Source organism: Neovison vison, chromosome 5, assembly GCF_020171115.1.
Source record: "Neovison vison isolate M4711 chromosome 5, ASM_NN_V1, whole genome shotgun sequence".
Classification (NCBI taxonomy): domain Eukaryota; kingdom Metazoa; phylum Chordata; class Mammalia; order Carnivora; family Mustelidae; genus Neogale; species Neogale vison.
The window spans coordinates 37,614,007-37,641,145 of NC_058095.1; the positions used below are offsets into that span (position 1 = coordinate 37,614,007).

General features: G+C 37.4%; 1 protein-coding gene across 1 annotated transcript in view; it reads right to left on the reverse strand.

The window, feature by feature from the left end:
- Positions 1-2,478: 2,478 nt before the first annotated feature.
- GDPD1 (glycerophosphodiester phosphodiesterase domain containing 1) overlaps positions 2,479-27,139 on the reverse strand; it is a 53,810-nt gene continuing 29,149 nt past the window's right edge. Inside the window, exons 3-9 of the mRNA XM_044248556.1 lie at positions 25,651-25,786; positions 22,624-22,669; positions 16,017-16,135; positions 15,407-15,496; positions 8,535-8,668; positions 3,959-4,018; positions 2,479-2,581 (exon numbers count right to left, since the gene is read on the reverse strand). Of these exons, the coding sequence (XP_044104491.1) occupies positions 2,479-2,581; positions 3,959-4,018; positions 8,535-8,668; positions 15,407-15,496; positions 16,017-16,135; positions 22,624-22,669; positions 25,651-25,786 (688 nt within the window). The remainder of the gene's footprint in view (positions 2,582-3,958; positions 4,019-8,534; positions 8,669-15,406; positions 15,497-16,016; positions 16,136-22,623; positions 22,670-25,650; positions 25,787-27,139) is intronic.

The following is a 27,139-nucleotide window of genomic DNA, read 5'->3' on the forward strand; positions in this document are numbered from 1 at the left end:
CCTCCTCTCTCTCTCTGCCTGCCTCTCTGCCTACTTGTAATCTCTCTCTGTCAAATAAATAAATAAAATCTTTTTTTTTTTTTTTAAGATTTTATTTATTTATTTGACAAAGATCACAAGTAGATGGAGAGGCAGGCAGAGAGAGAGAGAGAGAGAGAGAAGCAGGCTCCCTGCTGAGCAGAGAGCCCGATGCGGGACTCGATCCCAGGATCCTGAGATCATGACCTGAGCCGAAGGCAGCGGCTTAACCCACTGAGCCACCCAGGCGCCCAATAAATAAAATCTTTAAAAAAATAATAAAATAAAATAAAATATGACTTTCTAACCATCTTTACCGTATTGGGTACTTTATCTCCTACTGTTGATGCAAAATATATGCTGGCCCTATGATATGAGCTGCTCTGAATCATAACAAAGCAAAATTCAAAAAGAATAAATAACAAAAAAGAATCATATTAAAGTGATCAAAATAATCCCTAGCAACTATAACCATAAATTATAGTACATGAAAGTAAAAATGACTGATTTAATGGATCACCTGCCCAAGTTATTTGTTCAAATGCCAAGAAGCCACTTCCGTGCCATAAGAGTGTTTCCATATTTTCTTTTGCTTTCCTTACTCTAGAGAGAAATCTCAGGCGTACTTACTCACATTATCAATTTATCATCTCATTAAATTCTGCAGCCCCAAATCTATAAAGCATCTTTGGAATTACAACTGCAAAAAAGCAATGAAGAAACCTGATTTTGTTCTTGTAAAACTTTATTTCAGTTTAGATAAACAAAAAGCAAATGTTATTTATGTCATCAAGGGATAGGTGGGAATATCATCATCCTTCTTAGCTGTGAACTGGCAAACTCCAAATGAGAGATGTAATCTAAGTAAAAAGACCCTTATTATTCCAGAGTATATTTGCCTCCCAAAGAGATCATGAAAATTAGTCAAAAAGATTAGAAAAAGATTTACATGGAGTCATATCAGAAAAGGAGAGGAAGTGATGCCTAATGCTTTGAGAAATTCTGCTTCCATTTACTAGTCAGAAGAATTAAACCTTAAAGATCAGGAACAGGTGGTTTATACCATACGTATTGGAAACAATGATACGTACTTCCGTCAGTTTCATATGATTATTAGGATTCAAGACGTTATTTATAATCTAGATGTAGGCCCAAACAGTTATTAGTCAGTGCAAAAATTGGAAAATTTTGTTTAGAGGAAACATAATGTTTAGAGGAAACATAAATATATGACTATTTAGGTCTTGTCTTAATTTACATTTATGAAGCCCAATTTTAATGTCTGCCAAAAAGAAAGGACATGGTAACAATTTTACACCTGAAGAAGATTCCAAACAGAATGTCCCCATTAACAGCAGCAACCAAGAAATCTAATTGTCTACAGTTTTTATTTCTGATCAAGTATTAGTTTCAGTTTTTATGGAGACTGCCTTCTGTTAACAAAGGTAACAGAGCCTGTCAGATCAACTGTATCACTGATTTCTAAGCTCTCCTCCCACTGTATTTTCTTTCCTTTTAAACTAAGATGTACCTAGAAATAACAAGACAACTCAGCAGAGCTGTAGTGGCCTTCAATAATTTTGCTTTACTAATTAGTTGATCTTATTCCAGTGAAGGCTAGTATCAAATCTATTCAAAAGTCTTTGATTTTACAATTACTTATAATAGTAGAATACTGCATCATATACAGAACTCTTGATCAATAATCTTCTACTTACATCTCATAACCAGTTATCATTCTAGACAAACTATTTACACATGTAAAATATGCAATATTCTTTAAAATAAATATACAATATATAGTTTCTACATTCTCAGACAAGCTTAAAAATGAGGTAATTAAAACTTAAATGATTAAACCTTTGCCATTCTGGAAATGGCTTAGGGAAATGATGGCAAACTTGTTTTGTTTTTTTGTTTTTTGTTTTTTGTTTTTCTTCTTTAGGTCTTTTCATCTTTTCTTTGAGTGCTTTTGAGTACCTCTTTTTCTAAGCTGAAAAATTATGTAAAAAGTCCTTAAGCTTTGTTGGATAGTCTGTCATTACCCCAGTTGCTCCCAAATCAAAAGCTCGTTTGTATTCTTGTTCTTCATTCAAAACCCAAATATACACCTGAAAATCAGAAGCATGAGAAGTATGAGATGAAAGGTTAAAAGTAGAAAATTATGTTTTAATAGCCTTTATACTACAATCTCAGCATGCTTAGAAACAACATTTTAAGCCTGTAATTTTAAGAAATCATTGAACTGTTTAAATATTTTTTTACTTTACTCATTAAATAAACACTGTCCCACCCTCTGGCTTCAGTTACTCTCACCTATACACACGTGGACTCCAGTTACTAAAATGCCAGTGCTTTCTTGTTAAGTTGAAGGCAGAGCTTAAGGTATTCATAGGTGAACCAGTAAAGTAGCAGCATCAGAGCTGGAACCAAATCAAGTTCCTGCCCTTTACACTACTGTTAAACTGGTGAGCTATACTGTTTCCGAAATGCGTCATTCCAGAAACTTACCTGAATGCCTCTGGCAGTGAGGTGGTCAAACAAGGCTTTTCTCATTAGTAAGCTAGAAAAGAAAAGCAGAACAGATTTAGATACTCTTACCTCTTAGGCCTTAGTCCTAATTTAGTCCATTTAGAGTTTATCCCAGTGCTTTAGTGGCAGTAAAGCAATCGCCTCAAGTCATAACTGCGGTGGATATTTATGTTCTAACTGCTGAATCTCCTTTCACTGCTGGCTGCTTGCTGGTGGACCACCAAAACCTCCCTTCTATTCCTTCTGGAACTAGATCCTCAGGAGACCCAATCTGATCGAACCTGCTCCGTAGACAAGAGGCTTCCTCACTTTCCCTGTTGACACTGTTAACAAGTGAGGAAGAGCTGAGAAGTCTGTTTCTAACTTTCCAAGTTAAAATAAGGCCATGAACTTGGGCCAGGTCCTATAATATAGTTCAGTTACATAATGGATTAGTGTTTCCTGGGTTATCTTAGAAACCTAATGTCCATTAATTACACTATAAATAGGAAACCTGCACTTTTTAAAAGTGCTAAATAATTGACTTAAAAGTGAACTCTTAGACTATAAATCACTTGAGCAGGATGGGAGCGAACTATATTGGCAAGTTAAACATATTGTTTCTATTCTCTTTATGTCTGTTAAAATGATGAAATAACAGAGACTTAAAATCAAATGCACTTAATACCAATGAAAAATGCAACCCTGAATACCGGAAATTGAATCAGGAATAAAGCAAAAAAGAATAAACCTCGTGGCACAGAGAAAAGATAAAAGATAGTTTTCCAACTCTGCAACAGGAGCTAAGTAATTTAAAAGGTTGTGATTTAGGACTATTATTTAAGCATTCCGGGTTCCATTTTAAAGCAAAATATAAAAAATAAAATAAAATAAAGCAAAATATAGCACAGCAACATCATGGTATTTACCTAACTCTAAACACAACGTGTCTGAGAAGGGAAAGTATTTTCTTTAAAGTTGATCTCCACCCTAAAGGTGGGGCTTCCTGTCTGCGGATTAAGTCTTTGTGCTGCGGATTTTTCGTAGGAATATGCCACTAGTCAGTATACACTTTTACATACACTTGTACGGTTATACACACTTCTTTCCACCACGTCTTTGTGGGTTAGTGAAGAGAGCAAATGCCATGCCTCCTCTTCTACTAACTAGCTAGAGAACCCTAACTTAATCATCTGCCTTTGGTTGCCCCTGAAGCTGGAGGAGATGATCTCTCAAGATTCCTCTTAAGGTTTTGTGACTAGTAATTAGAGTAGTTCTAAATGATTCATATACATCCACCCATGGAGTACATGCTCATCGTGTCCTTGTTACAAACCCCATGTAAAAAGCTTGCTCTAAATTACAAACACGGTATTTAACAGATACAGCTAAAACAATAACTCGTAGATCAAGAAACTAAAATTCTTACATATCAGAAAGCCAGATGAGAAACTTTTGACTTCTGGACATTGTGTGGGGTTCTTTTAGCCTGAGGCAAAATAAAATTTGAATCATAAATTAGAAAGACAGAAAGTTATCAGTGTGATAAAATAAAATGAGTTCAAAAACAAACAGTTGCCTTGCATTTAGTATGTGCTCAAAAAATACTTGTGAAAAAAAGTAAATTAAAACCCACTTGGGTTCTCTGTTTCTATTGATTTTGAGATAACTTTTTGCTACCACTACTAAAAGGTTAAAAAACATACATAATGAAAGTTCTCTTTCTAGGGCGCCTGGGTGGCTCAGTGGATTAAGCCGCTGCCTTCGGCTCAGGTCATGATCTCGGGGTCCTGGGATCGAGTCCCGCATCGGGCTCTCTGCTCAGCGGGGAGCCTGCTTCCCCCCTCTCTCTACCTGCCTCTCTGCCTGCTTGTGATCTCTGTCTGTCAAATAAATAAATAAAATCTTTAAAAAAAAAAAAAAAAGGAAGTTCTCTTTCTAGACCCTGGGTGCCTGGGGCTCATGTCTCTTCTCTTTTTTGGTGAAGCTTCTTTCTCTCACTTTGTGTGGTATAACTCAGTAATAGAAGATTTAGTACATTTGCTGCTGAAGTGAGCACTGGTATTTAGTAAACTTAAACAGCCAAACTTTACTACAAATTAAAAGATATATGGGGCAAAAATGTGACTAAAAAACCTGAGAAGCATGTTTTTTCTTCTCCTTTCAATAATTGAAGACATGGGCCATGTTCTTTCTTTTATTCTGTTCCAGGTTTGTTTTTTTTTTTTTTTTAAATTCCGGTTAGTTAACATACAGTATAATATTAGTTTCAGGTGTACAATATAGTGATTCAACAACTCCATACATCACTCAGTGATCATCACAATAGGTGCACTCCTTAATCCCCATCACCTGTTTAACCCATCCCCACCACCCACCTCCCTTCTGGTAACTATCTAGTTAAGAGTCTGTTTCTTGGTTTGCCTCTCTTTTTCTTTTGCTCATTATTTTTGTTTTTGGAATTCCACATAGAAGTGAAATCATATAGTATTTATCTTTCTTGACTTAACTTTGCTTAGCGTAATACTCTCTAGCTCCATCCATGTCATTGCAAATATCAAGGTTTCATTTGTTTTGTTTTAAATGGAATCATGACCTGAGCTGAAGGCAGCTGCTTAATCATCTGAGCCACCCAGGCACCCTCTTGAGTTTTTTATTTTAGCCATTGTGTCTTCTGCCCATTTTAAATTAGATTATTCATTTTGGGGGTACTATGTTTTATAAGAACTTATATATTTTGGATACTAACCCTTTAACAGATCTGTCCTTTCCCAAATACCTTCTCTCATTCTGTGGGTTCTTTTTAGTTTCATTAAATTGTTTCCTTTTCTGTGCAGAAGTTTTTTTATTTTGATGTAATCTCAATATTTTATTGTTGATTTTGTTTCCCTTGTTTCAGGAGATGTATGTAGAAAAAAGATACTGCTTGTGTTCTCTTCTAGGATTTTTATGGTTTCAGGTCTCACATTTAGGTCTTTAATCCATTTTTAATTTATTCTTTCTGTATGGTATAAGAAAGTGGTCTAGTTTCATTCTTTTCCATGTTGCTATCCAGTTTTCCCAACACCATTTGTTGAAGAGACATTCTTTCTCCCATTGGATATTTTTTCCTGCTTTGTCAAAGATTATTGACCATATAATGGTGGGTTCATTTCTGGATTTTCTTTTTTTTTTTTTTTAAAGATTTTATTTATTTATTTGACAGACAGAGATCACAAGTAGGCAGAGAGGCAGGCAGAGAGAAGCAGGCTCACTGCTGAGCAGAGAACCCGATGCGGGACTCAATCCCAGGACCCCAGGATCATGACCTGAGCTAAAGGCAGAGGCTTTAACCCACTGAGCCACCCATGCGCCCCATTTCCGGATTTTCTATTCCATTCTATTAATCTGTGTGTCTGTCTTTGTGCCGGTATTAGACTGTTTTGATTACTACAGCTTTGCAATATAACTTGAAGTGCAGAATTGTGATGCTTCCAGTTGTGTTTTTCTTTTTCAAGGTTGCTTTGGCTATTTTGGGTCTTTTGTGGTTCCATACAAATTTTAGGACTGTTTGTTCAACTCTGTGAAATATGCTGTCGGTATTTTGATAGATATGGCATTAAATGTATAGATTGCTTTGGGCAGTATAGACATTTTCACAGTATTTGTTCTTCCAATCCATGACCATGGAATCTCTTTCCATTTCTTTGTGTCATTTTTAATTTCTTTCACCAGTGTTTTATGGTTTTCAGAGTACAATTCTTTCACCTTTTTGGTTAGATTTATTCCAAGTATCTGAGTGTCTTTCGTACAACTGTAAATGGGAGTGATTCCTTAATTTCTCTTTCTGCTTCGTTATTGGTTTATAGAAATGCAACAGATTTCTATAGGTCGATTTCATATCTTCCGACTTTGCTGAATTTATCAGTTTTTTGGTGGAGTCTTTTTGGTTTTCTATATGTAGTATCATATGCAAATAGTTAACGTTTTATTTCTTCCTTGCCTCTTTGGATGACTTTTATTTCCTTTTGTTGTCTGATTGCTGTGGCTAGGACTTCCAGTACCATGTTGAATAAAATTAATAAGAGTAGATATCCCTGTCTTGTTCCTGACTACAGAGGAAAAGCTCTTAGTTTTTCCGCATTTAGGATGATATTAGCTATGAGTTTTTCATATATGGCCTTTATTTTAACGTTGAGGGTTTTTATAATGTGTGGATGTTGTACTTTGTCTTTTCCCTATGCTTTTTTTGCATCTATTGAAATGATCATATGGTTCTTATCCTTTCTTTTATTAATGTGATGTAGCATGATTGTTTGATTTGCAAATATTGAACCTAGGACCTGTTCTTTTAAATTATCTTTTCTATACTTGACCTTTGGACTTCTGCTGAGGTTCGTCAGTTTCCTCAGATTCCTGGAGCAGCACAACTACCTGTGTCATTGACGTTGGATTGTACCAGAGCAAATCTCTGGTTAGCCTCTCTCTACGCTGAAAACTTTTAAGTTTAACAGTATACGGCGATTTCCATTCCCCCTGGATCTTCACTTCTTGTTTCCTTTCTAATGCCTCTTGTCCGTACTCTTGGAATAATTCTGAGTCTCCACACTTAAATTCCTTTATTTCCCCTTTCTCTCTGAATTCAGTTTTTATTAGAAGCTCTCTAAATAAAATCCTCTTTTTCCCAACTGTAGCCCAGATTGAAAATACTGGTCGCAACTTCTGGAATCTCAGGGATTTGGTGTATCAAACACTACCTCATTAAAGAAATTATATGTTGTCTTAGGAAGTACCCACCTTCATCTATTAAAAAAAAAAGTTAAAACACACACAGTATTCTACCTTGTCTTAATCCATGATTACTTTTTAGAGAAAAGATTAATCTATGAAGTTTGTTCATTTGTCTGTAATTAAGTAATACCTGCTCCTAAAAGAAACACATGGGAGGTAATCTAGAGAGGACAACAGTTCATGCCAAGCCATAGGAAGCTTAAGTATTTCAGGAGTAAATGGTCAGGAATCATTTTAATCCAGCAAATGAAAATGGTTTCTTTGTAGGCAAGAAGTGATTTCTGTTTTGTCTGAGAAATAGCTACAAAGGCTGCCCATAAATATAATTGGGAATAGATAAAATAAACATGCTCATCACGAAGAAACTCAAATTGGAAAACAAGCATGAAACATAAATGCTAAATACAAGGGTACCGACCAAATTGTTTTTCTTACCAATATTTCCTAATGACTGCTGCACTAATGTTCAGCTTGATCTTTTAAAGTTCTGTTTGGGGATGAAAAAAGTTTCCATGCGGGTGAGATCACATTTAATGTAATTTTTTTTTTTTTTTAAAGTAATCTCTAGGCCCAACGTGGAGCTTGAACTCACAACCCTGAGATCAAGAGTTCCATGCTCTTAGCCAGCCAGATGCCCCACAAATTTGGAGTTTAATGGAATTTCCGCTGTGACTGAGGTATAAATAAGTTAGGGCAGTTGGAGGGCAACTGCTATTACGTGTTAGAATAAAAGAAGTATTAAGCTTCAACAGCTAAGGTCAATTCTTTGTACCTGACTTCTGAGTACACAGGCACAGAAAGTCGTTGTTACCTGAAATGGGTCCAGATGAAATACTTACAATACTATATTATTCATTTTAGAAATGGGTCCAGATGAAATACTTACAATACTATATTATTCATTTTATTATTCATTTTAGAATACTATATTATTCATTATTCATTATTCTTTATTTAGAAAAATGTGTCTTAATTATATCAAAAAGCATTATTAATACAGGTCAGTTAAACCAACATGTAAATAACTACAGCAATCTATTTTTTTTTAAGATTGTATTTTTAAACCCCCATGTGGGGCTCAAACTTATAACTCTGAGATTAAGAGTCACATGCTCTACTGACTGAGCCAGCCAGGCGCCCCTATAGCCACGTATTCTTTATCATTTACACTATTAGTGAGCCTTGATCTTAGTCCCCCTATAATGATAACTGAGGAAAACAGAGTAACCACTTACTTCAGTATGATAGAAGGCATTGGGATTTCAAAAAACTGTTCTCGAATGGGCACAAAGGGCAAGAGGCCAGTGAAGAAAAGGCCAAGAATGAGCAGAACACGTTGTAGACTGAAGAGGATAGGAATATCTGAATTCTAAAAGACACAAGCAATATTATGTTATTTTACAACTGCTCAAATAGAGAGGATTATTTCATATCCTCAAAACTTCCAAGACTATATTGCATTTGTTAAAAGTACTCCATGAATTATCAATATCCATCTCCAAACCCACCACACTTAAAAATGGCTAGTCCCTGCCAAACGGATCAGGATCTGTCATGGAGCCCTAAACTGTTAACTGATGATACTTGAGTTTCTGTATTCCCTATTCTCTGCTTGCTACACCACTTCTGTCTGTTGGTGATAGTGCTTATCATTAGAGAACCAAATGGAATAAGATAAAGAAATGAATAAATGAGGGGCGCCTGGGTGGCTCAGTGGGTTGAGCCTCTGCCTTCGCCTCAGCTCATGATCTCAGGGTCCTGGGATCCAGCCCTGCATCGTGCTCTCTGCTCGGCAGGGAGCCTGCTTCCTCCCCCTTCTCTCCCTCTGCCTGCTTCTCTGCCTACTTGTGATCTCTGTCTGTCAAATAAATAAATAAAATCTTAGAAAAAAAAAAGAAATGAATAAATGAAATATTCAGTAACCTTACTCCCATTTAAAAAATATTAAAGATCGATATATATTCATATATATCCATATAGAGATATATAGGTGTTCCTATCTATAGATATAGTTATATATTAGTTAAGCAGGATATGATATTGATACATCTATAGATAAAATATAAACATTGTTGCAAATCTGTCATCTTTCAACTATATTAGCATCAAATATAAATAGGATTTTGTAAGCTAGTCCAAGAATCTAGCCATCATTTTAGATTTGTGTTGCAAAATGTGCTCAAGGTCCCAAAAACCCTTGGAATGCAAGCCATATATACACACACACACACACACACACACATATACATGAACTCTCTTCATCTTGTAAAACTGAAATTCTGTGCTCAGTAAATTTCCCCCCATATCCCCGTCTCCCTAGCCCCTCCTATATTTGTCTTTAAAACAAAACGAAATTATGGTAAAGCTGATTTTTCTTTAGTTTTTCTTTTTTTTTTTTTAAGATTTTATTTATTTATTTAACAGAGAGAGATCACAAGCAGGCAGAGAGGCAGGCAGAGAGAGAGGAGGAAGCAGGCTCCCCGCCGAGCAGAGAGCCCGATGCGGGGCTCGATCCCAGGACCCTGAGATCATGACCTGAGCCGAAGGCAGCGGCTTAACCACTGAGCCACCCAGGCGCCCCTCTTTTTTTTTTTTTTTAAATATTTTATTTATTTATTTGAGAAAGAGCATGAGAGAGAGATCCTGAGCAGGAGGGAGGGGCAGAAGGAGAAGCAGGCTCCCTGCTGAGCAGGGAGCTCGCCATGGCACTCCATTCCAGGACCCTGAGAGCATGACCTGAGCTAAAGGCAGACACTCAACAGCCTGAGCCACCCATGAGCCCTACAGTTGATTTTTTTATATACAAAAGTAATATATTGAAAAAGTCAGGCAGAAAAGTAATTTATTTTAAATATTACCTCTAAATTACCTGCTTCTTTATTTAAAAAAAAACAAAAAACGAGTAAGTAAGTTTGAGGATTTCTTCTGCACCTATGTTCACATGCTGCTTTGTAACATTTTAGGCTAATTTATATACAGGTGTTTCAGCTGTAACACAATGTACAAGTCCCTGAAAAACTTGACTTCTGCAAATTCATGCACTAAGAATAACAGCTTATGGGAAAACTGGGTTGGGGCTAACCCTCAAAACTTAAACAGCTTTGGACCCAGAGAACTAAAAACAGTAACCGGTACTTCTGGAAAGCCATGCCAGGCTGCCCGGGGTGGGAGAGGGCGGGGTTTGGTATGCTGACCCACCACTGACATAATAGCCGGGGCCACTCCATATCTTCTAAAGTAGAACATCTGGGAATCTTGCCATTGACAACTTGGATGGACTTGGTATTATACTAATGAAATAAGGCAGACAGAGAAAGACAAATGCCATAGTGATTTCCCTTATGTGTGGAATCTAAAAAGCAAAACAAATAAACAAAAAGCAGAGACTGACCCCTAAATACAGAAAACAAACTGATGGTTGCCAGATGGGAGGGGAGAGGGGGAGTGGGTGAAGGGGAGTGAGAGACACAGGCTTCCAGTTATGGAAGGAATAGGTCATGGGGGTAAAAAGGGACAGCATAGGGAATGCAGTCAATGGTATTGTAATACTGTTATATGATGACTAGTGCTAGCTAAACTTGTGAGCATAGCATAAATATAGATTTGTGGAATCACTAGTATCACACTGTGTTTCAGTTATACTTGAATAAATAGAATTTATGAAATGGCACCCAGGCATTTGTATTTTTTTGAGACTTTTCAGGTGATTCCAACACACAGCCAAGGTTAAGAACTACTCCATTGAGTAAGAGTGAATTGAAAGTCATTACGTGGGACTAAGGGCCCCATGTTTTCCCCTCCCCACTGTGTGCCCCATTTTTCTTTTTATACATTTTTTAAAATTTTAAATTCAATTAGCCAAGTTATCTTTGCATTTTTAGTTTCTAGCATTTGGGAATTAAAGGGCTAATGTAGAATTCTTATAAATCATACTTTTAGAATTATAAAAGATGCATGACTTAATTATATGACATGTTCTTTATATGAATAACAAATATGATTGAGACATTTTTACTGCGAAGTTCAAAAATTACTGCTGGAACTTTTGGGAGTTTTTAAATTCTAAAATGACAAAAAGCCAGAGTCTTCAAGAAAAATATAAGAATCGCTTCCTCTCCGAGAGAACACCAAATGGCGGATGACGCTGGTGCTGCGGGAGGGCCCGGAAGGCCCGGAAGGCCCGGAAGGCCCAGGGGCCCTGGAATGGGAGGCCACGGCGGTTTCCGCGGTGGCTTCGGCAGCGGCATCCAGGGCCGGGGCCGGGGCCGGGGCCGTGGTCGGGGCCGGGGCCGAGGCCGCGGAGCTGGCGGGGGCAAGGCCGAGGACAATACAAGAAAAATAAAGTGAACTAAAGCTTGTTAAAAACAAAAAAAAAAAAAAAAGAAAGAAAGAAAAAAAGAAAAAGAAAAATATGAGAATCAAGGGGAAAGTTCTCTGATTCTGGGTCAAAAGTGGACTTTTTATTTTGAAACACTAGAGTCACAAAAACTTGTAAAAGCAGAGTCCTATGAACCCTTAACCTAAGGTTCTCCAAATGGTAACATTTGTTATAACTGTCATACATCAAAACCAGGACTTGACACTGGTTTATCGCTGGGGTTTTTTGTTGCTGTTTTTCCCTTTCTTTTTTTCTTTAACTCCCTCCTGGCCGAGCATATCACTGTTAATTAGACTATAGACCTTACTCAGTTTCACTTTTAAAAATCTGCATTCATTTGTGCATGTGTTTGGGTTAATGCAGTTTTTTGTGTTTTTTTTTTTTTTTAAGATTTTATTTATTTGTTTGAAAGAGAGCGAGAGAGGGATCACAAGGGACAGGGAGAGGGAGAAGCAGACTCCCCACTGAGTGGGTAGCCTGATGCAGGTCTCAATCCTGGGAACCCAAGATCATGACCTGAGCCAACGGCAAATGCTTAACCAACTGAGCCACCCAGGCACCCTGGTTTAGTGCAGTTTTAACAGTGTATCAATTTCTTTAACCACCACCACAAACAAGATACAGAACAGTTCCATCACACACAAGAACTCCCTCCTACTACCTTTTGGTATTTGCCTTCACTCTCTACCTGACCCCCAGTCTCTATCCCCTGGCAGCCACTTATCTGCTCTTCAATGTGTACAGTTTTGAGAATGTTACATAAATGGAATCATATAGTATGTAACCTTTTTGTTTTTTGATTTTTCTTTGTTTTAAGTTTTTTTTTCTTTTTAAAAAAATTCCAGTTAGTTAACATACAGTGTTATATTAGTTTCAGGTGTATAATATAGAGATTCCAGGGTGCCTGGGTAGCTCAGTCTTTAAGCATCTGCCTTCTGCTCAGGTCATGAACCCAGGGTCCTGGGATGGAATCCTGCATCAGGCTCCCTGTTCAGTGGGAAGCCTGCTTCTCCCTCTCCCACTCCCCTTGCTTGTGTTACTTATCTCGCTATGTCTCTGTCAAATAAATAAATAAAATCTTTAAATAATCATCATCATCATCATCATCATATAGAGATTGCAGTATGTAATCTTTTGAGGTTTATTTTTTTCACCAAGCAAAATGTCTTTGAGTCTTAGGACAGCCCAAGTTGTTACAGGTATCAATAGTTCATTTCCTTTCATGACTGAATAGTATTGTATCATGTGAATATGTCAGTTTGTTCAGTCATCCACCTGTTGAAGGGTATTTTGGTTGGTTTCCAGTATGTTGCTATAATAAACAAAGCTGCTATTAACATTCATATACAGGTTTTTATGTGCAAACGTTTTCATTTTTCTGAGATATATGCCCAAGAGGGAGACTGCTGGTTAATATGGGAAGTGTATGTTTAGTCTGGTAAGAAACCACCCAATGAATGAAGAGAGTGGCTGTACTATTTTACATTCTCACGCACAAGCTGGAGAGATCCGGCTTCTCCTCATCTTCTCCAGCATTTGCTGTTATCACTATTTTTTATTTTTTAAAAACATTTGAGTTACGTAAAGCAAGCAGCAGGCGACAAGACCTCCAGTACAGTCACTTTTAATGACATGTGAAAATACCATTAGACAACAATTACTTAGGGAAAAGTATTAGCGCTAATTCTTAGCAATCTAAAACCATTCATCCCAATGACCACTGTTTTCTTCTTTTGTACACAAGCAACCTTGGGATCTCAGAGAGCCTGTGGCACATACATAAAAATTACCTGCTTTAATGAGGGCTTTAACTGTACTTTAATTATAATGGTGCCAATTCTGGATCTATATTTTTGCCTTCTTTGCTAGGAAGGAAGGCCTTCCCAAAAGAAATCTTTGTATTTTGAATTGCTCTTTGAGTCACAGTATTTCTTCTGCCCTATCACCACTAGTACTTGTATTCTGAGAGTCTTTCATGCTTAAGGTTTTTTAACATTTTGAATTTCATATTCTCCTAGCTATACTTGCTATAGTATATAAGCCGTACTTATAATACGTATAGTATATAGCTAGACTTGCTTAGAGAGGCTTAGCATACCATGTCAAAATATATCAAATTGGAGCACCTGGTGGCTCAGTGGTTTAAGCCTCTGCCTTCGGCTCAGGTCATGATCTCGGGGTCCTGTGATCGAGCCCCGCATCAGGCCCTCTGCTCATCAGGGAGACTGCCTCCCCCTCTCTTCTCTCTGCCTGCCTCTCTGCTTACTTATGATCTCTCTCTCTGTCAAGTAAATGGATAAAATCTTAAAAAAAAAAATAGAAAAGAAAAATGAATAGAAAATTATCAGAAACTAGAATAAAAATTCATTTAAAAAATATATCTGGATGCCTGGGTGGCTCAAATGGTTAAGTGTCTGCCTTCAGCTCCAGTCATGGTCCCAAGGTCCTAGGATCGAGTCCCGCATTGGGCTCCCTGCTCAGCAGAGTCTGCTTCTCCCTCTCCCTCTGCCTCTCCCCCTGCTTGTGTGCTCTCTCTGTCTCAAATGAATAAATAAAATATCTTAAAGGGGCGCCTGGGTGGCTCAGTGGGTTAAGCCGCTGCCTTCGGCTCAGGTCATGATCCCAGGCTCCTGGGATTGAGTCCCGCATCGGGCTCTCTGCTGAGCTGAGAGCCTGCTTTCCTCTCTCTCTCTCTCTCTGCCTGCCTCTCTGCCTACTTGTGATCTCTCTCTGTCAAATAAATAAATAAAATCTTAAAAAATATATATATATATCTTAAAAAAATTTTTTTTAAGTATATCAAATTAACTTTTTATAGATATATTTTCTTCAAACAGAAAAATTTCAGGGGGTAGATGGCCCTACTTTTATATACCACCTGATAACTATGATCCTGGCTTAATTTGATTAATTCTGATTGGGAGGTAGGGAAGAGAGAAGCTTGAACTCTAGAGTGGAAGGACTAAAATCTTTTCCTCAATTTAAAATTACACAAAAATTTCTATAACCTAACAAAAAGCAGACATTAAAAAACAGGAATCATATTTTGTTTCATAATGTACATAATAAAATGTTGGCAAACAATTAATATTAGCATGTGAAAATAAGAATTCTGTAAGCCAGCCCCAAGTACTTGATTTCTTTTCTTTTTATTTATTTTCTTTAGAGATTTTATTTGACAGAGAGATAACAAGCAGGGGGAGTGGCAGGCAGGGGGAGAAAGAAAAGCAGGCTCCCCGCAGAGTAGGGGGAGCCCAATGCGGGACTCGGGCCCTGGGATCATGATCTGAGCTGAAGGCAGTTGCTAAACCAACTGAGCTCCCCAGGCACCACCAAGTACATGATTTCTATTAAACCCATTACCTCTGGGCGCCTGGGTGGCTCAGTGGGTTAAGCCTCTGCCTTCAGCTCAGGTGATGATCTCAGGGTCCTGGGACCGAGCCTCGCATCGGGCTCTCTGCTCAGCAGGGAGCCTGCTTCCCCCTCTCTCTCTGCCTGTCTCTCTGCCTATTTGTGATCTCTCTCTCTGTCAAATAAGTAAAATCTTAAAAAAAAAAAAAATCCATTACCTCTATTACTAAACTTCTGGTTAGGTGCTTCCACCCAAAACCATCTGTCTTTATATCAAGGCTTTGAAATAAGATACTTTTAAAAGTTATTACTGTGGTGACATTTATAGATATACAACAACAGCAAGAAAGGTCATTCTGTATCATTTTGGAAGCTTACCTCTCTGTAGCACTTTTCTACAATTTCATAACTGGCATTACCCCACACTGTTATGTGTTCTCGTCTATATTGCTTCACCAACTCTGAAACCTGCATGTGAAAAATGCAAAAGTTTATGCATGTGCCTACTGGCAAATCCGCTTACGTTACTTCACTTAAAAAATGGATTACAACTGACTATCTGCCAGTGAATAATATAAACTTTGGGAAGAACCGATATGTGAATTCAGATTATTTTATAAAATATAAGCAATTACATACATCTTACCATTCTGTGATTTATCTAATAGAATGCAACTATTTAGTCATTTGATATAAACTAACTGCAAAGGAAGCAAGTAAATTTGAAGAAGTTACTTATACCCATGCCAGAACAACTGGTTCATAGGAGCTCAGTTTTATCCATGACTGGGACAGGACATCTTGCTCTGAAAATAGGCCTTCCAACAGTAAAGTGATATTTTCTCCCAGGGCATTATTTAAAACAATATGGATCCCTAGAGTATCACATTTCCTTGAACGTTATCAGTTTATGAAGTCACTTACTGTAGCCTTACTTAGTGTGTGAGATCCGATAGATCACGGAGAGGAGAGGGACTGGCTCACATACCTTTTTTATCAGCACATTGTTGTTGACCTTGATATCGATGTTAATGGGAGTGTTAGGAAAGGCCTCAAAAACTTCCTTCAGTAATGGAATTCGGTTATCTTTTCCTTCACATTGGCATGCTGAGAAAGCAAGATTTGTAAAAGTATTTTTAAAAGATAACATTCATTTTCTTGAGGATTGGGAGAAAAAAAGATAAAGTATTGTTTTCACAATAGGATGTATTTATATAGGACATGTACAAAATGATTTAAAGTAAGAAGAAGAGGAAAATCATCTAAAATCCAACAAGTTAGATATAACCATTGTGATCATTTAGTATACTTTCTCTAGTATTTTTTTCCAATGCTTAATTTAATACAGTGCAGCTATAGATCTTAACCTGATCTTTTTACAAAAGTAAAAATAAATAATGCATATGAATACACTTAGAATTTAGAATTATGATTTAAAGTTTTTTTTTCATTAAACTTTTTGAGATTCATTTGGAGTTATAAGAAAAATACAGAGATTTATGCACCTTTTACCCAGATTCCCTGATAACCTCTTGAAAAACTATAGTACAATATCATAACCATGACATTGATATTATTATAATCCACCAATCTTATTCTATAATTATTTTAAATGGTTTTAAAATGCTCCATTATGCGACAATTTAATTATTTTAATTTAACCATTCCCCCAGAAAGGTAACAGAGTTTGCCATTCCAAAATATGCCACTTTGGCACCAGGATTATTTTTAATTAAAGACAACTGAGATGAAGCAGATACAAAAGAAGCCCTCTGCCCTTTCCCATTTGCTGAGAAACAGGACTTAAATTTGTACAGAACATAAATCACCAACTTTAGGCCCTTATCAGCACCACAGAATGCTGCATAACAAACTATTGACTAGCCTTTATCTTCCATTATTCACCCATATACTTAGCCTTCCCACGATTTGCTACCCTAAAAACTCAAAATCCTTATTTGTCTTGTCAATTCTCTGAAAATGTATTGGATATTTTTGTTAAGATGCTAGGAGCACCTGGGTGGCTCAGCCGGTTAAGCCGTTAACTAATTGTTTGCTTTCGGCTCAGGTCATGATCCCAGTGTCCTGGGATAGAGCCCTCCCTCAGGCTCCCTGCTAAGCACCCTACTCCCCCTGCTTGAGCTCTCTCCTCTCTCAATCTCTCTCTCTCTGTCAGTTAAATAAATAAAATCTTTAAAAAAAAAAAAAGATGCAATATAAACTCAAGTTCTAGCCGGCCTTTGAGTTACTCATCCCTGAGTTTCTGCCATGATAAGTATATTAATAAATTTGTTTGTTTTTGTCTTGTTAATCTCTTTTGTTACAAATCCTTCTAGAGGGTAGGAGAGAAAAAAGGTCCCCTACATTCTACTAGTGGATACTGAGGTTGTTTGGGAAGTTGTACTATAATATCACCATTGAAAAATTTCAGAGATTGAGAATATGTATGTTTGGACAAGGGAAATACATGCTAATTCAGGAATGTGTTAAAGAATTGTATCAGTGTAGCTATTCAAAGAAAACTGAGTCAAAAAAAATTAGAAGAGGATTTTTAAACACTTTTTTACCTTTCCTGACAGTTATTTTCTTTGTTCTTTCCCTAATCTCTTTTGCCTTGAATCATTTACATAATATATATGCATGCTATATAAGTATCATAAAATTTGTCCTTCCATCCAAAATTTTAATCGCACTTCTATACGAATAACAAAATGGTAACAGATCCTTTATTTCATTTTCATTGTACAAAGTGTATCAACGAAGTAAATTAAATCCATGTCAAAAAATTATTTTTAATAACGGCTCATACGAAAAAGCAGCATGTAAATGAGGAAAAATGTATTACTGTTTTGTCTGTTCTATACTCCATTCCTATTGCCTTTTTACTACTCTTTGTAATTCAGATGGGCTCTGGATCACTTGACCAGACACTCCATCATTTGGCTCTGTCTCCTCGGCCCCAAAGAGAACACATGGACCTTAAGTATAACACTGTGAACGTGAGAAGAGGTCTTCTGAAATCCTCAGCTGAATGCATCATGTACTTTTGATGTTGGCAGAGTCCATCTTTATGTGTAGCCTGAGAACAAAGCTAACATAAATGAAACCAGACCAAGAAACCGAGATACAGACTAATTACTGCTTAAGCAACTGAAGGCGTATGTTCAATGTCTGAAGGCATAGAACCTCTAAGCTTTTTAGTTAGGAGAATCAAATTCTTTTTTTTTTTTTAACCACATTCTTATAAAAATTTCTTTTGAACTATCTTGATGTGGATTTCTAGCACTTATAATAACCGAGTTTAGACTTATTATAGACTACCGAATTGAATGGTAAAAATTCTGTTAATATATAAAAATTTAGCTTGTATTTACCTACCCAGCACCCCTTCTTCCCTTGGAAAACTGCATCTCCTTTATTCCACGTTGTTTTGATTGGGTTCTCAAAAACAGGACCCACTCCCCCTTTATTCTCATGGGCAAGAGTATGACCTAGGTCTGGTTTATCATAATAGCCTATTTCTTTGTCCACAGTGACTATCTCAAGGATGGACACATGAACCATGCCAGGCCAATCAGTGTCTTTCTCTAGAACTTTCCCCTGAAGCTCAAAGGGAGGATTGCTTTTTTTGTTGTTGTTGTTTTAAAGATTTTATTTATTTATTTACTTGACAGACAGAGATCACAAGTAGGCAGAGAAGCAGGCAGAGAGAGAGAAGGAAGCAGGCTCCCTGCTGAGCAGAGAGCTGGATGCGGGGCTCGATCCCAGGACCCTGGGATCATGACTTGAGCCGAAGGCAGAGGCTTTAACCCACTGAGCCACCCAGGCACCCCGAGGATTGCTTTTTACCATTGGGTCAATGTGTGGGCAGGATATGAATTAATTGTCAGTGATTATGTTCCCTGCCACAAGGACAAAATCCATCTACACTGGAAGAAGGTAAGACCCAAGAGAAGCAGAACCATAGAATGACTCAACAAGTCCCCTTTGTGTCCTTGGATTCAATAATGTTTAACATCAAATCCACCACTATTATAGACAGTTAATGATAAAATAAATCTCTGTTGTTTCTTTTTTCCCTTAAGCTCATGTAAACTCATTTCTGTTACGATCTAAAAGTTCTGAACATTATATTCTAGTCCTGCACTGTTTCAGATGGTAGCCGTTAGCCACATAGGGCTATTTAGATTAAAATTAAATAAAACTAAAAATTCAGTCCCTGAGGTGGATGAGCCACATTTTAAGTGCTCAACAGTCACATGTGATTATTGGCTACTGTAACTGACAGTGCAAATACAGAACATTTCTACCACCACACTCCATTTAAACAGTGCTATTTTAGTTAAGTAAAAATTTTGTTAGCTTCTTAAGTGTGGAAAAATTAGTTTGGCAGTTGAAAGAATTGCCATGGGTGATAGCTATTCACAACCAAGTTAAGATGTTTGCAAGGATCAACTTAGAAAAAAGTCAAACAGATAAAACTAACTTTGGAACATTATACGAGAAGAAGAATGTTGCATCTAATAGGGGGAGAAACAAGGAAATTAAAGTTATGTTAATAACTCAGAAAAAAGGGGGCGCCTAGGTGGCTCAGTGGGTTAAAGCCTCTGCCTTTGGCTCAGGTCTTGATCCTAGGGTCCTGGGATCGAGCCCCGCATCGGGCTCTCTGCTCGGCAGAGAGTCTGCTTCCCTCCCCGCACGCACCCCCCCGCCTGCCTCTCTGCCTAGTTGTGATCTCTGTCTGTCAAATAAATAAATAAAATCTTTAAAAAAAAAAAAAAACAACTCAGGAAAAAAAAAAAAAAAGCCCATTCTAAAAGTGATGTTAAGATATTTACAATAGATGCCTCAGCCAGCAAGACTGTAGAAAATGAGCCAGGAAAGAAGTTTGTCTCCAGTATAGTTCTGGGCAGAAGAGAACCACCTAGGAAATACTACAGAAAGAGAGAGAGGAAAACAAGAGTGATAGGCAAAACAAAAAAAGAACAAGAGTGACAGAGCCATAAGATGTGCTGGGTGATGGAATGAGTGAAATGGCCTATAAAAACATGCTGGAGGGACGCCTGGGTGGCTCAGTTGGTTGGACGACTGCCTTCGGCTCAGGGCGTGATCCTGGAGTCCCGGGATCGAGTCCCGCATCAGGCTCCCAGCTCCATGGGGAGTCTGCTTCACTCTCTGACCTTCTCCTCGCTCGTGCTCTCTCTCACTGTCTCTCTCTCTCAAATAAATAAATAAAATCTTTAAAAAAAAAAAAAAAAACATGCTGGAGGGGCGCCTGGGTGGCTCAGTGGGTTGGGCCGCTGCCTTCGGCTCGGGTCATGATCTCAGGGTCCTGGGATTGAGTCCCGCATCGGGCTCTCTGCTCAGCAGGGAGCCTGCTTCCCTCTCTCTCTCTCTCTGCCTGCCTCTCCATCTACTTGTGATCTCTCTCTGTCAAATAAACAAATAAAAAAAACATGCTGGAACTTGAAAACTGACCATTCTGACCAACTCTAGATTACCCAAATTATGTATCTTTCATGAAAAAAAGGCTATTTTCAAGTAAGCAGGATAGGTAATAAACCCTTTGGTTAACACCTTTTTATATTCTTTCTTTATATTTATTTTTTAATGTAGCCTGTGGCACATCAAAGCACCTTAAAAAAATTACTTCTTCAGTAAAATTATGAACCACAAAGAAAGCAAGAGGCCTAAAATCTGTATTCCTCTGAGAGCTGGTAGTCTCTCTCTCTCTCTACAGTACTTAAAAGTAAGCAACAGTTCATTCTGAGCAGGGGAATAAGACCAAACAAACAAAAAAGGAGGGACAACTATCTGCCTGAGTCAAGTTTTTATAATACAGTATCTTAGCCTATTTCAAATGCAGTAAACTTCACATTTGAGGCAGAGTTTTAAGTTAATTGTGATTAACTGAATGCAATATGAACAAAAAATTAATTCTTTTTATAGGTGTCTAAAGCTTGAGAGTACATGGCAGTGCTATTAATGAGGCATATAAAGAGACTCTTTAGGGGAGCCTGACTGGCTCAGACAGTAGAGCATGTGACTCTTGATCTCAGGGTCATGAGTTCAAGCCCCATGTTGGGCAAGGAGCCTACTTAATTAAAAAAAAAAAGAGAGAGAGAGAGAGAAAGACTCTTTGGAAGGAGAAGCAGCATGGTACAGCTGAACACTGGCCTGGTTAGAAGGAGACCTAATTTCAAGTCCTAGCTCTGTCATTTATTTGCTGTATGACCTTAATCAAGTTAATTTACATCTTTAGGCCTCAGTTTCCTTATCTAAAGCAGGAAGAAATAGAATTATATGGTCTCAAAGGTCATTGCATATTCATAAATTTTATGACTTTATGACAAAAGGTATATAAATAAAAACTTTAAACAAGGAAGTATAAAATCTGAAAAAAAAATTAGAATAAATTTCTTCCTCAAAGGAACTTTTTAATCTTTGTGAGGCTTTGGCTTTGCTCTGCAAGGGGAAAAATTAAACAAAACAGAATGAAACCCCCCCAAATAAAAAAGAACATTGACTTATGAAGTATTTTAACTTTTACAAATCCATAACTGACATAAATATATAATAGCTTGGCAAATATAATCCTGTTAATCACAAGAATGAAAAAAATGTTCCTGCAAACCAACACAGCTTAATGATACTTATCTGAAAAGTAACATCAAACAATGTTTAGATCTAAACATCCTTTAGAAATAGCTAATTTAAACAATTTTCTGATTCTTATTTGGCTTTCTTATATTTTCCAGTCAAGGAGAAATTATAAATTTTAAACCTAGTCCACAGAGCAGTTAACAGTTCTTTAGATCTTGACATTTAACCAAAGTTTTAACCATATTCAAAGCATACCACACCAAGGTCCATAACATGTAACATCTTGTAGTTTTACTAAGTTACAATTTGAATCATTCAAAACACCAGGCTGAATTGCGACAGCGTGGGGCTCTACCTGCTTAGCAACCTGCATCTCCAGCTGATGTATTTTCCATCCTAACATGTTCCATTCTAACAAATCCAACAAACTGGGCCAGGGAACATGTTCCTTTGTGAGCAATACTCCCTCACAAGGCAGAAAACTGCTATGCTGATGGTTAAAAAGTGATGGTGACCAGGAAATGGGTGGTTTATCTGAGTAATAGAATTCTCTCTAATAATTTAAGATAGGGAGCAGTGAAATGACATAAAATCAAATGGTATAGAATTAGTAAGGATCTGAAAGGGTTTTTTTTCAGTATCTTTTCATTTTTTTTTAAACTTTTGATGGATTATTACTACAAATTATAGTAATCATCTAGAATTTGAAGCTTCAGAAATGCAAAGTAGCCCTAATTATATCTGGGTTTCTTGTAATTAGTATTCAGGCTTAAATTAACTGTACATAAATTTAAATAGAGCAAGCCAGTTAAATCTCTAGCCTTCATCTCAGGGTCAAGATTTCAGATTTGTAGGTCTGAGAGAGTAAGTATTGAGGGCAGTACTTTTAGCTGGAACTTACTCTCAGAAGAAAACACACATGTATATCTAATTCTCGGTGTAAATGAATACACTTTAATGTAAATATATAAGCTACAAATGGGAAATATTACCTCTTTGAAATGTGACATCCAGTTTGCCAAGGTAAGGTGGGAGTTCCTTTAAAAGATATGATTAAAAAAAGTTAGCTCTCAAGAATTTAAAAATATTTTAGTGTCTTACATTGAGACAAAGATTTTCTTCTTCAAAAAATAAAAGAAAAAAAATTACCTATGTTTACATAGGGCACACTTTAGCTGAACATCCCGAACAGCAAATTAACCAGGTAACTACCTACTTTCACAACTTACAAGAAAAGAAATCTGTACTATTTAATGTGGACCTTTTCTCAATAATAAATATTTAGTGGCGCCTGGGTGCTCAGTTGTTAAGCATCTCCTTTGGCTCAGGTCATGATCCCAGGGTCCTAGTATCAAGCCCTGCACTGGGCTCCCTGCTCAGCAGGGAGCCTGCTTCTCCCTCTCCCACTCTCCCTGCTTGTGTTCCCTCTCTCACTGTGTCTCTCTCTCTCAAATAAATAAAATCTTTAAAATAATAATAATAATAAATTTCAATATCTCAGGAGACAAGTGTCAAGAATAGACAATTTTAAAAAATGACTAACATACAGGGCGCCTGGGTGGCTCAGTTGGTTAGGCCACTGTCTTTGGCTCAGGTCATGATCTCAGGGTCCTGGGATCGAGTCCTGCATCAGGCTCTCTGCTCAGCGGGGAGCCTGCTTCCCTCTCTCTCTGCCTGCCTCTCTGCCTACTTGTGATCTCTCTCTGTAAAATAAATAAATAAAATCTTAAAAAAAAAAAAAAGAAAGAAAGCTGGCAATAATAATTTTCTTTCTTTTTTTTTTTAAGATTTCATTTATTTATTTGACAAACTGAGTTCAGAAGTAGGCAGAGAGGCAGGCAGAGAGAGAGTGGGAAGCAGGCTCTCTGCTGAGCAGAGAGCCTGATGCAGGGCTTGAACCCAGGACCCTGAGATGACTTGAGCCGAAGGCAGAGGCTTACCCACTGAGCCACCAAGGCACCCCAACAATTTTCAATATAAAGAAACTAAAATATTCCTAATCTTTTACCCAATAATTTCCCTGCTGGGAGTTTATTTAGGGAAATAATTTTAAAAACAGAGATAACTGGTGCTTGCTTTGGCACCACGTATACTAAAAAAAGAGATAATTTAGACACTTTCAATAAATATATTTATATACATGTCTTCACAAATATATATCTTTTAAAAACTCTATATAAAGCATATAAATGTAGAGAAACCTTTATCTTTACACATGAAGGTGTTCAGTGCAGTGTTATCTCTAATGGTGAAAACGTAAAACTAATTTAAATGCCAAACAACAGAGAAAGAATGGTTAAAAATTCCTCTATATCCACTCAATGGAATAATTGCAGGCATTTGAAATGTTTATGAAAAATAAGCATGGGATCTGAAAGGGATAAATGCCACCAATTCCAAATACATGACATTCTGGAAAAGGTAAAACTATGGAGACAATAAAAAGATCAGTGGTTGCCAGGGGTTAGGTTGGGGGGAAGGACGAACAGGCAGAACACAGGATTTTTAGGGCAGTAAAACTATTATGTACGACACTACAATAGTTGATACACCATTATACGATAAAACCAACATGTCATCCTATGTTAAGAATAAACCCTAATGTTAACTATGGATTTTGAGGTGATAATGAGTGTCACTGTAGGTTCATAGATTGTACCAAATATACCACTCTGGTTCAGGATGTTGAAGGGAAAGTAGGGGGACTAGACCTGTGCAGGGTCAGAAGCTATGTGGGAACTCTGTACTTTCTGCTCAATTCCACTGTGAACCAATAACTTCTGTAAAAACTAAAGTCTATTTAAAAAAAAGAAAAAGAAAAAGCGGGAAGCCTGGGTGGCTCAGGTGGTTGAGCATCTCATCCTTGGTTTCGACTCAGGTCATGATCTCAGGGTCCTGGGATCAAGCCCCACGTTGGATCCACAGGGAGTCTGCTTGAGGATTCACTCTCCCTCTACCCCTCTCCCTGCTTTCACTCTCTCTCACTCTCCCTCTAAAATAAATAAATCTTAAAAAAAAAGAAAAGAAAAGGGGCGCCTGGGTAGCTCAATGGGTTGAAGCCTCTGCCTTCAGCTCAGGTCAAGATCTCGGGGTCCTGGGATCGAGCCCCATGTCGGGCTCTCTGCTCAGCGGGGAGCCTGCTTCCTCCTCTCTCTCTCTCTCTCTGCCTGCCTCTCTGCCTACTTGTGACCCCTATCTGTCAAATAAATAAATAAATCTTAAAAAAAAAAAAAAAGAAAGAAAAGCCTGCGGTGTCTGGGTGGCTCAATCGTTAAGTGTCTGCCTTCACCTCAGGTCATGGTCCCAGGGTCCTGGGATTGAGCACTGCTGAGCAGGAAGACTGCTTCTTCCTCTCACCCCGCCCCCCGCCTGTGTTCTCTCTCTTGCTGTCTCTCTCTCTGTCAAATAAATAAATAAAATCTTTTAAAAAAAAAGTAGCTCTAAAAAAAATTAATTTTTAAAAAAGCATGGAAAAATGTGTATCATGCCATAATGTTAAAGTGTTCAAAAACTCAATATCTATAATATACAGTAGGATCAAAACCAGGCAAAGAACATACAGGGTAAACATACAGATGGTATTCTGTTAATATAAGTTTACTTTAGGTGGTAAAATAAAGCATTATTTTCCATCCACTTATCAGTCTCTAATATAATGGCAAGTAAACTACTAAAATCAGATTTCCTATTCTTGAAGACTAAAACTAATTCATACATTCAATCTGAACCATATAAATTGTAGTATACGTCAAGCAAGTTGAAATCCAGTAGTTTCACATTTGAGGATTTGGTAATCTTGTTAAAATAGTTATAAAAATAACTCTCCAAAGATGTATCCACAGATTTCTGTAGTGAGTATAAATCCTCCCTGCAAGTTAGAATAGTTTTTATCATTTCCTCTGGCATTCATTATTTAATCACTATCATTTACTAAGGCACTATCTGGAGTTCTTTGTTTTTAAAAATCCTACAGGCCCTAATATCTACTAGATATTAGTTTATCATGCATTTTTACTTACACAGTACTTGAGATCAGAGATGTTTACATTGACCCCAGTTGACCTCTTTAAATTCTCATCATGAGACACTACAACTTGCTCATCTTTTGTGATATGGCAGTCCAATTCCAGCATATCAGTTCCAATTGTAACTGCACTGAAGAAATGCAGAGAAGAATAATGACATTAGAAAGTTAAATAAACTTTATTTACATTATATGCACTAGGTGTAAAAATTAGAGGAGTTACAAACCAAATAGCAAAACATCTCATAACCATAAAATTTCTCTACATTGTCATCTATTATGATTTATTGATGTCATATTCTAGAGTAAACACAGATTAAGAGAATCATGTTGCCTCTTTCCATAACCAGCTCTCCATATCAAAAGTCTGTAACAGGGACACTTCTTCCCAAGACCATGAGCTGAAGTGTGGAAGGGGTCTCAAACTGAACCGAGCAGGGATCAAAAGATACATGGGTGCTGTGAACCCAAATTCCTTGAGTCCTCTGAGAGCAAGGCCATGGCTCAGAAAAGCCCCATAGTCAACGGCACCCTATGGAGACCTGGACTTCAGGGTGACAAGGTGCAGAGTCACTATGACCATCAGAGAAAAGAGATTTACCAAGAAAAGTGATGAATCCAGGGAGATGCCTTCCACTCTGGATTTGGAGCTACGATGCTGGGCCCTGCAGAACCCCCCGCACTGTCTCCTTCACCCATAGAAGACTACAGAATCTAAGTGGGCTTATAGAGCACTCCAGCAAAGTTGGGATGTCTTTGAAGACTGTCTTGGAACATTTTTGTTCTTTCTTTTCTCTCAATCACTGCTGAGTGGTGTTTTTCTTCACTAATGCACTTAGAGAAATCTTTGGTTTTTCGAGACAAGTCTCTGAAATATATCCACATTTGATCTTTAATATGTGTCATTCTATAGAACGTTGTCAGTTGTATTTGAATTAAAAAAAATTGCTGCCAACCTAATATAATGGATAGGATACTAGATCAGAAGTTAAAAAGGTCTGGATGCCAGTTCCTGCTTTGCTATGAACTTGCTGTATAACTATCAAATAAACGCCTTTCTCTAGGCCTACATTTTCACATTTATAAAATGATAGGATTAAAGAACAAGAAATTGGTGCCAGCCTTTGTCACTTTAATTCAACACAGGATTAGAAATTCTAGCCAGAAAAAATAAAATAAAATAAAATTTAAAAAAAGAAAAAGAAAAAGAAATCCCAGCCAGAGCAATTAAGTAAGAAAAAAAAAAGGGGCTGGGCATCCAAATTGGAAAGGAAGAAGTAAAATTATCTCTGATCAATATGATCTTGTATGTAAAAATCTTAAAGATTCTACACAAAAAACTGCTAGAATTAATAAACTCACTAAAGTCACAGAATACAAAAATCAAAACCTGGGGTACCTGGGTGGCTCAGCTGGTTAGGCGTCTGCCTTTGGCTCATGTCTTGATCTCGGGATCCTGGGATTGAGCCCTACACTGGGCTCCC